The sequence below is a fragment of the Colletes gigas genome, unplaced genomic scaffold (genome assembly GCF_013123115.1).
Source record: "Colletes gigas isolate AHSC1104 unplaced genomic scaffold, ASM1312311v1 Colletes_gigas_Sc00042, whole genome shotgun sequence".
NCBI lineage: Eukaryota > Metazoa > Arthropoda > Insecta > Hymenoptera > Colletidae > Colletes > Colletes gigas.
In genome coordinates this window covers 952,062-963,211 of record NW_025106671.1, presented here as the reverse complement: position 1 = coordinate 963,211, position 11,150 = coordinate 952,062, and the positions used below count along the sequence as shown (strand labels likewise).

Below are 11,150 nucleotides of genomic sequence, written 5' to 3'. Positions count from 1 at the left end.
CCATTCACGCACGATGAGACCGCGGTGGACACCGACACGCCATTAAATTCCGTCGAATCCCATTTCATCGCTCCTAGTTTACGTATAATTTCCACGTGACTTTCGCGCGATTATTAGTAATGTGTATGTGTGTATATACGTGATACGCCGCGTCGTTGCGACACGCGACGACGACGATCAAGAACGCGATAGGGATTAACTTAGTTCACGTCGTCGTTATTTCATCACTTTTTTTTGCTTTTTTTTCCTTTTCTTTTGCTTTCTTGCGTGTGTGTGTGTGTGTGTGTTTTTTTTTTTGTTTGCCTTAGGAAGAAGGTACTTGAGTACACCTTGGCCCGAGATAGAATGACTAGCATTTCCGGTTGTTGTTCGCGCCACTGTTCTGGACGCGCAAACGGTCTTGGCGACGGGGTCGTCTGCCTTTTACGCTAAACACCTCGGTCAGCTTATTGCTCCTCTCCAAACGGCCCCGTTTCCACGATTGGGTAGACCTCTTCTCGAGGACCTGCACAAATTTTAATCATGTATTACAGTTATTCGATAATATGGGCCTTACAACCTAGATATGTATTGTTATTCTCTTTTTCACACTTCACTTTTCACAAAATAAACTGTCTTTATAATCACTAGGCGGATGTTTATGCGTTTATGGGGAATTTTAATTCTCAAAATACTATAGAATGCATTTAACATGCAAGGATAGAAGAAATATCTTAAGGTTAGGTCTGGGTCCACCACTAAACGGATGTTTATGCATTTATGGGGAATTTTAATTCTCAAAATACTATAGAATGCACTTAACGTGCAGAAATATGAGAAATATTTTAAGGTTAGGTCTGGGTCCACAGTCTATGGTCCCAATTGTTAAAATAAAAATAAAGAAAAATCTAAGCGACAGTGGTTGTTTTTCCATTAAATGTTGGTTTTAGATATCCGTTGTTATAGTCTTAGATAGGGAAACTGCTTTTTAATCCTACTCGAGTTGTTCATTGCAAAGTGTAACAAAAGAAAATCTTAAATGATTACTATCAGACTATGAACATTTATGCATTTATGAGAAACTTTAATTCTGCGCTTAATATGCAAAAATAAAAGAAATACTTAATGTAAGATACTAAGTATTATACAGAGTGTTCCGCCTTTTTCCATACACACTTCAGCAGCCTGTTCTACAAGCAAAAATAAGACTAAAATGTTATATAACAAAAATATGAACTGTGAAAGAAATGATAACGCTGTTTCTCTCAGTTCAATACAGGACAAGACGAGATACGTACATAGAGTCGATGTTAAGTAATATAAACATGTAAATTAGGATATATTTACTGTCTCTGTAATGAGAGTCTCTGTGACGGTACGTTGTACACTCTACCACGAACGTAATTCGTTAATAAACATGTAAATCAGGTTATGTTCACTGTTTTTCTACGGTTGAAGTCGTACACTGTACTACGAACGCAATTTTACGTTCATTTTATCTTCAATATGCCAAAAAGTCGATAGAAAGTATCGTGAAATGTTTCCTAACAGAAAAGTACCACATCACACACAGCTTTACTAGACTCCATCAGGAACTGTACGAAAGGGGCTAGTTTCATCCTGCGTCACTTTGAAAAGCAGACATAGGTTATGTTTTTACATTACATTTCATATTTCTGTGATAACTTTTAAACAAAGCATTCATTTTTGCTTGTAGAACACGCAACCCTCTACAAAGCTCCCGTTTCATTAATTCTGTCTACTAGTTGACGCTAGAAATAGAAGAGAGACAAGCACCTTTTGCGCCGACCGACTCTGGTCCGTCCTCTTCTCGGTGCGTGCACGACTGACTGTGGGTCTTCCGTCGTGAATGGAGGGCCTGCGTACTTCCCGATCGTTCACGGGACTTGTCACCTGGGTGTGTTCCGCCGAGGCTGCCGCTTGCGCGCCGGATACGACGGGAGGTAAAACGACATCCTCCGCGTCCCGGTCCTCCGGCGCGTCCGGTGTGGGCGGTGGAGTGTCGGGGGCGACCAGGAACGCTGTGGCTCGGTATACGGACATGCTGGGATGCTCGATGAGCAGGTTCTCCAACGGTGATGTTTCCACGTTTACGGGTCCCGCCCGTGTGAAACATGCGGGTGGCGTTACGTACCACGATTCCTCCAGCGTCGCCGCGCCCTCAACTGCAGATTACAAACACGTCAGGTTCGATTCTAACCTCGCGATAACTAAGACCGGCGTCACACGACGGCCATTTTTATGTGCTTCCTTGTCTCACAATCGAGAACAACCAAGCCAAACGTGGGAACTGGTCTTCGTCGTTTTCAATCGCAAGACAAGGAAGAACATAGAAACGCAAGTCGCAACACTTACTATTTTATTACTGTGTTTCTATTTTCTATATTAAAAATTGATGTCTTTTTGTTTTAAAATTAATATTGATTATAGGATTAACATTGAATGCAAAAATACCGTACTATCTTTAAATCAAAATACCTTGAAAATGACACATTGTGAACTTGTACCTACTAGCGTTTCAAAAGCAATTTCTGAATTCGTTCAATTAAAATTGTTAGAGACTCCCTAACGCAAAAAATGATAACCTTTAGCTGTTACTTTCTTCTGTTTAAACCTTCTACTGAGGTCTGTTGCCTCAAATGATCGACATAAGTGCACTCTGTGAATTGATGCCTACACTTTAGTTAAATTATAGATTAATCCTGAACGACGATACCGGAAAGTACGAGCGTGGTGTTGTTAACGATATAAGGTTATTTTTCCACCTGTTGTTTACGCACTTCATTTGTGTATATGTACATGTTCAATAAACTGATATTCCATAGTTAATTATAGCGTATTGCTGTCAGTTACAGTACATGTTTTTGTTATGTTATGTCTCGAGCAAAGACACGTTTCAGTACACGCCTCCCCAACGTGAGAGGCAGTCACATAAGCAAAGGGTGAAGGTACTTTGTCGGATTACTTGAGCAACGCTCCTTTGATAAAGGGCGTTCCTGCCAGACGTACCAATACGGTCAATGAGGATCCAGCCATCGCCCTCAACCTCCACCTGACTGAGCCTCGACATTACTGGAAGGGACTCCGGGGTTTCGTTATTGGACTCTTCCCGTGCATCTTGCGCCCCTGAGATATCACCTCCGAGAAAATAGTTTGCCAACTTGCCCAGCATACTGACCGTCTTGCTCTTCAGCGCCTGCAATGCCAACGAACCGTCGGGATCAAATAAAATATTACAGCGGAAAACTCGACGTATCAAAGGACTCGAAGATGTCTGTTAGGAATCTTTTTTTTTTTCAGGATAAGTGATTTGGAACGGTGCTGTTAAGCAAATATGCACGCTTCGTTGTAACTTCGTTATGCTCGAAGAACAACACACATCTATAGTCGGTTGGGATTAAAATAAATCGATCGTGAATACCATTCATTCTACGTTCAAGATTAAAAGTCATGCGTCAGCACACTAACTCCTTTCAGTCGGCGGGGGAACCGTCCGAACAATGAGGATCGCCATTTAGAAGCTACCTTCGGTTGAAAAGACGTGAAACGATTCTTGACCAACCACGAATTAAGGGAGTAGCCCAGTTATAAAACAATATTCGAGATATTAGATCGTCCCATATGGTCGTTTTGTACTACAACTTGAATATTTTAAACATACATGGGAAAAATTTTAATGGGGAATTCTAGAGGCCAAAATAAAACGAAAATCAAGAATACCAATTTCTCGATTGAGGCTTTGTTAAAAAGTTATTAACGTTTAAAGTTAAAGTGTGCAGCGCGCACGGTTCCCGTCTCACAGACGCAACATTAAACGTTAATAACTTTTAAACGAAGCCTCAATTAAAAAATTACTATTCTTAATTTTCGTCTTATTTTCCCCTCTAGAATCTTCCGTTAAAGTTTCAAATTTATCTGACTATTATTTATATTAAATATGTTGATATTAACGCAATTAAATATAATGTTTAAAGTTCCGTCTGTAGCGCATGACAGTGGTTCTCACTCAGTTTTAAACGAGCCCCAATTAAAAAATTACTTTTCCTGATTTTCGTCTTATTTTGGCTAAAACAGTCATAAATAATAAAAAATTATATTTAATCGCGTTAACACTAGATTTACGGAAGCCTTCAATTTGACGAATGTCAGATTCCATATTTAAAATTGCAGAACGCGTAAATATTATTTTTTAACAATTTATGTTGAATTTTTTTGATGCAATGGCATGAATACATATTCTAATTAAAAGAAAAATCCTATTCTAAGGTAATGTCAACATGAAAGTTATCAATAAATATACGTGCGATCAATGCCCGTAAGTCTAGTGTTAATATCAACATACTTAATATAAATAATAGTCAGATAAATTTGAAACTTTAATGGGAGATTCTGGAGACCAAAATAAGAGAAAAATGAAGAATAGTAATTTTTTAATTGAGGCTTCGTTTAAAAGTTATTAACGTTTAAAGTTCCAATGTAGCGCGTGAGTCTCACTCAGCATGAGAAACTTAACTTAAACGTTAATAACTTTAAAACGAAGCCTCAATTAAAAAATTACTATTCTTCATTTTCGTCTTATTTTGGTCTCAAGAATTAAAAATGACCCCCAAAATGGCCGAACACCTTAAATATAGAAAACAAAATGTTGATATTAACATTACTAGATTTACGAACTTAAATTTAATTTAAATTTACTAGCGTGGGTCTAGGAGCGCGTTACGGAAAATGCAAATCGCCTAGCTATCGGGTCCATGGTCACCATGTTATAGTTATTTCAAGACCGTTGCGCGTCGGCAGACGCATCAGACTTTGAATCGCGTCAGGAACTCTGGCAGTGTCGGTTTCAAAGCCTCGAGCGCGCGACGATCAACCGAATCGGCGTTTGTGTTGGTTCTCCGTCGAGGATCACGAGTTAATTGCATGTATATCATCTTGCAATTACTTTACGAACGTTGCGCAATCGATAAACGTGTGAGAACACCACACCGTGGAATTCATTACAAACGTGACACCGATGTCCGCGATTCGTCATTTCTTCCACGCGTCAGCTTCTAAATAATACGCATTATCGGCACGTTCACTGTCAAAACTTTTCGTCAAATACAATTTAAATTTATTTTTATCGAGTTTTCTTTAGTTTAATCGGAACCGTGTACAATATGACGTGGCAGTCGAGGCGTTGAGTCGCAATATTTGGAACAATTGGACGGTATCCAAAATTTGAATAAACTAATACTTCCGGGGTCTAAAAAGCTCGAAAAGGCAGCTAACATTTCAAAAATTTAACTTTGATTAATGTTTTCAAATTTAAGTCGACGCACTATCAACTGTTTTTGTAAACACTCTATAATGACATTGTAAACCAAACATTATTGCAATGTTAACGTTAGGTTACCATAACAAACACATAGGATTAAATTTATACCTGGTCAAACAAACAGTTAAGTGTGGATAATGATTTTCCAGTTTTCCTAGTTTTCGAAAATATAAAACTGAATTTAAAGCTTTTAATATATTTTTAGTCCATTTTTTATTATTATTTATGGTTCTTTAAATTGTCCATATTTTTTGTTTAAAAATAGGTTCGGTACCAGTGGAAAACAGTCAGCTTTAAGAAAAATTTTCTACAATGGATGCTACGCTGAACACCAACTACACGAACAATAGTAAAAAATGGATAAAAAAAAATATTTTCGTATAATTGAAAATCTAGCACAATAGAATTTTGCAATTTTAATCCAATTATTACATTCTGTTCTAAATTCGAAACTAATTGTTTCCCCTGAAAATGTTTGTTTACCATCGAATTGGGTCAGTTTCGTCCGAACGAGTACGTCAGTTTTTTGCCAGCGATGCACGGAGCGGCGCGCGAATTACGTATCCGAAGCTCGCGTTCTTTAACGCGAGTATAAATACCTCGTTGCCATATAACTTCGCTCGACTTTTCTTTTCGCCTCGCGTTTACGCGCATCGCGCGATCCCGTGCCATTAATTGCGTAGTCGCCGGGTATATGTAACAGCCACCGGGGCGCTGTTAGGTCGTCCCGCCGATATTTAATTATGCTAAGCGTCTCTCCGCGTAATTATGTTAATGGGCAAACGGTTTGGTTTTTACGCGTCTCCTTTAAAGATACGAATCCCCGAAGCGTGTTGGTTTGGAACGCAAAGAAATTAACAATGGGTGCTTCCCGAACTACCTAATAACGTGGTTTTAATTTGAAAATGAACACTCGTAATTCATCGTTAAATAACGGACAACTGACGTGCGAGAGCAAGCGTCGCTATCACGTTATAGCCAATCGGCGTGCCTAGCCATCAAGTCACCACTGTACAGTGTATATACCAAGGGATCGGTGAAATGCTTGTGAGAGCGCGACCCCTCTGGCGGCGAGCTTGGGGAGCAACGCCATAGACGTTAAGAGAGAGTAGAACAGAGAATGAAATAGCTACTAGAATTTTGCTAAAAAAAGTAACAAAACATAACGATAAATAGTAGCAACATTTGTACACCGGATTTTGAATAGTATAAATATGAAGAGTCTACTACTATGCCAGCACGTGTGTTTGAAAGCTGAAACGTTGATAGGAGCGCCAATGGGACGGATAAGTCGTAAAGAGACAGTAGCGTGTGTGACGATGATCTCTCGCGAGAATTGGCGTGTTTGCATGCATGTATGCGACGCGTGTGTGTGTGTGGTGTGTACGTTAAATCGATGCTCCGAGCGACGATAGGAAGCGAAAACGTCGAGTAGTTTTGGCAACGGAAAACGCAACGACGTTCTAGACTGCGTCTGTGTAAAAAGAGCGATGACGATATCTCCCGTTACTTCGCTATTAATTGCTGTTCTTGCACGGGTATTGTTCCTTGGGTCGTTCGATGGAAGCACACTGTTATCTTGTTTTCTTTTCGAGCGCATATCGCACGTGTAACGACTGCTATCAAACCGATACACGCGAGTTTCGGTTTCACTCTTTCCTCGTGAATCATAATCAGCCTAATCACGTTGGTTACCGTAGGCCTTCTTATCGTTGCGTCACGAGACTCGCTGATTTCATCGCTGAAATTGTAACTCGCCTTTCTGATATTACGACCGACTGTAAACAAGCATCCTAGTTTCAAGAAGCGACCAACCGAGAACTTCTACCAGTTTGAATATTATTTTGTCAAATTCTCTTACCGATAATCTCACCTTTTAGCATCAAAAAATTATAATGTAAATAATATTATAAATTATTCTGAAATAATTTTGTCCGTCTAGAATTGGAATTACGACTTTTCGAGAAATCTGTCTGCCGAATAAACGCGGAATCAATGAATCCAATTGTCCACAGCGGCGCGAATGCGTGCCAAATGAAACATTTCCGTTTTTATCTCGCAAATTATGTAACGTCGCGAACGGTTAGTTTGCATAACAACGGAGCGACGAGCATTGCCATCTGGCTACGTCGAGATGACGACGAACGAAATTCGTGGAGAAGCTGATTAACGGGGTCAATGTGTTCCCGACTAAAACGGAGAAAAATGCGGGAGATAGAACGGTGAAATTACTAAAACCAGTTTGTTCGGGACCGAACAGAGCCGAAGCGCGGGATGACGATGATGAAATTTCTATACAAGTTTGCAGGGTTTCTAATAATACGTCGGCTGATCGATGGAGGCCAAAATAGAAGCTCCGCCAAACTTCAAACCTTCTCGGTTACCCTAAAAGAACTTATTTTATTTATCGACTGGATATTGTATATCTATATGTTCGGCCAATCCTGGGAACATTTTAATGGGAGATTCTAGAGGCCAAAATAAGACGAAAATCAAGAATAGTAATTTTTTAATTGAGGCTTCGTTTAAAAGTTATTAACGTTTATAGTTGCGCCTGTGAGACGGGAACCGTGCGCGCTGCACACTTTAACTTTAAACGTTAATAACTTTTTAACGAAGCCTCGATCGAGAAATTGGTATTCTTGATTTTCGTCTTATTTTGGCCTCCAGAATCCCCCATTAAAGTTTCAAATTTATCTGACTATTATTTACATTAAGTACATTGATATTATTGAAATTAAATATAATTTCTCATTATTTATGACTGCTTTAGCCAAAATAAGACGAAAATCAAGAACCGTAATTTTTTAATTGAGGCTTCGTTACAAAGTTATTAACAGTTGCGCCTAGCGATATTCCTGCCAATCGAGTCGCAGTGTCGTTGATACAGCGAACTCGCGGAACAAAGAAGAGGAAGATAGTCGAACGCGAAACGGGGTAAGAGCCATCACCGTGATACTCCTACTCCTACTACTCTCTCTCTGGCAGTAGTTTTCCCCGGTTCGTTTGCTACCGTTCGAGTAAACAGAGTCGTTGGACGAATCGTGGAAGATCGAAGAAGAGAAAGACTATAGTCGGGCCAACGAAACGTATCAGAACTGTTTAGGTAGCAGTAAACACACACGGCCCACTCGCGATCGGTGGTCCGTTCAGAGGCGAATTTGTAACGGATCCTTCACGAGGGCCCCGCATGCAAATCAAATCTCACCGAGAATGAACTCGGGCTATCGAGGGTTAGTGATTTCCAAATGTACACACCGATTAGATATATATCCGAGTAACGGAAGATTGTAAATACAAAAGGAATTATAAATTTGTTTTTATGCCCAATTCGATTTATTAATAATACATTTTTGGTATCAGAATTCGTCCCTGAATGTCTTCTAACCTCAAACCGCGACACGGTAGAATCGTTAGAATTTGTAAAATTAGAGGTTTCACCCTGGAGACTATTGCAACAACCACTGCTCGACACCTATTATACGAACTTGTATGAACTGCTGCAGTTGGGTTCGTATAAATAGAGCTCTACTGTACCCAGTGATGGGCTGTTCGAATCTCAGCCTTTAAACGGTTCGAATTTGCACAAGATAGTGAACATACTAAAAAGATGCAAAGAACATGTACTATAAACAATTGCTCCATTGGTTGTGAATGTTTGTAAATAACGTACTATGCTATACTTGTGTCTGGCACTGTGTATGTAAATTCGAACCGATTTGAAGTGCTTCAAATCCCATCGCTAACCGTAGTGTCGTTCGATCCGCGGATAAAAGGATGTATCGGTACGAGAATAGAAGCAATTGGCTCCACACACCATTCGCGAATTAGCGACATTGCACAATTGACGTTCGACGTGAAAACGTCCAGGCAAACGTTGTTCCTTGGCGCTCGTCGTAAATAGAGCGTCGTGGAGCGACAGTGGAAGATGACGCATCGAATGACTTATACACCGCTGCCATTGCCCTTGCACTTCTAACAATCCGTGCGCGTCGATCAAGCGGTTACCAAGCGGGCTCCTGTACTGCATTGTTTCGATCGAATTCCCCACTACTATATGTCATTCTCTCTCTCTCACTCTCTCCCTCGATTTCTCTTTCTCTCTCACTCTCTCTCTCGCTGACATCCATTGCTCTATCCGTCGTGCACACAAAACCCCAAGGGCTCTCTCTTCGTACTTCGATCCTGACCGCGTTACAAGGACGCTCTGCTGTTGTCTTCCTAATATCACTTTCACAAACGCGAGCGCTCCGCGGGCTCCGTCGGTAAAATTCGTCGACCGTCGGTCCCCCTGCTGGCACGCCAGTCCAAAACAATTACGTTCGACGGTCCGTTTGGTTCGCGTCAACGACTGGCCGTATTTCTTACGGCCATTCGCGGTGATACCTACAAAGACGATCGTAGGCGGTGCCAACGGAACACAGTGTACAAGGAGAGTTCTCCGGACGATCCACCCGTATCTAAGCACCGGTGCGCTGCTCGACGAATTTTTGTGTGTGCCGACGCGCAGAGTCCGCACGGAAAAGCAAAGTTCCGTGTACACACGCGAGCTGCCTGTGACAACGACCTTGATCTCAAATTCGAATTCGAACGCGTTCGCTCCCTCCCTCGTCTCCTCGCGAAAGAGGAACGAGGCACGAGAACAGGCAGCATCGAGCAGCTCCCCGTCGACGGATTCGTAACGTAGTCGAGCGAAAGACCCGCACACTGCATCTCTCGTAGCAGTTCCGATTCAGTCACTCACATACACTCACGGAACAGACTCGGACGCATTCTCAGTCGTACTTCGTTCCTCGCGACGTATCCTCTTTCTTCTTCGTTCGCACTCACGGTTAATCGTAGACGAGGGGGAGGGGGGTCAGGTAGAAATAAGAATAGAGATGTGGAACGGGGCACACACTTACGCGCACAGTCGATCGTACGACTTTTATCTCCACTGACAAACGACGATTGTTGTGTCGTGTATATCGGGTACGCGCGATGCCACAGGATATCGTTGACCCCTCTTTCGAGACACGGTGGAAACAGAAGAGGTGTACGCGGAAGGGGAACGAAAGAGTGACAGAAAGTAGAGGAGGAACAAGTATGTATAAAGAAAAGGATTCACTCGCCTGAACAGTGTTGCGTGTGAGGAGCCGTGGTAGCAACTGCCCGCAGTAATAGTCGTCAGCTGATTTCAACTGTCTTGCTGGGTAGCCGAGCCGTCGTGAGGGGCGAGAGCAGAGGTACGGGAGAGATGGTGGGGGACGAGCTGCGGGAAGGGCTTTTGAAGCGATATCAGGAACGTATTCATCGTGTGACTCCCCGGTGCCCCTTCTCGCATCGATCTACACTGGCTCACCGAAGTATTCGGACGCTCGCTATTAAAACAATAAATACAGTAAATCGCAAAAATATTCGGGGCGCAATGCTTAACGATAACCCTCTGTATCTTTGTTATTTATAAATGGAACGAATTTATTGTTTTCGCAATTGGGTAAACATTTCCAAATTAATACACTTGCGTAATAGTAAACATTAAAATCACGCCCAATTTATGCGTTACCAAAATAAGTAAGCTTTCATCGGGAAGAAAACAAGTATTGCCAAATCGCTGCTTAATTTAAAAGAAACACGCTTCCGGTAAATTGAAAGAACAATGTTTGGATGATGTCACTTCTGTTAACGAGTCTAAATTTAACAGATCTGCTTGGGATGAACGACATACGGGGTGTTCGTCCTGTGAAAAATTTTAATGGGAGATTCTTGGGGCCAAAATAAGACGAAAATCAAGAATACCAATTTGTTGATGGAGGCTTCGTTTAAAAGTTATTAACAATTAAATTCAAAAATT

At 41.3% G+C, this 11,150-nt stretch overlaps 1 protein-coding gene across 1 annotated transcript; it reads right to left on the bottom strand.

The window, feature by feature from the left end:
• Positions 1 to 298: 298 nt before the first annotated feature.
• Positions 299 to 10,141, bottom strand: LOC122402970. The gene is made up of 4 exons (XM_043406212.1): positions 9,135 to 10,141; positions 3,010 to 3,196; positions 1,777 to 2,165; positions 299 to 505 (listed from the first exon to the last, which is right to left on the bottom strand). The coding sequence occupies exons 1-4, from the start codon at positions 9,345 to 9,347 to the stop codon at positions 350 to 352; spliced, it is 945 nt and encodes a 314-aa protein (XP_043262147.1). The 5' UTR covers positions 9,348 to 10,141; the 3' UTR covers positions 299 to 349.
• Positions 10,142 to 11,150: the final 1,009 nt, after the last annotated feature.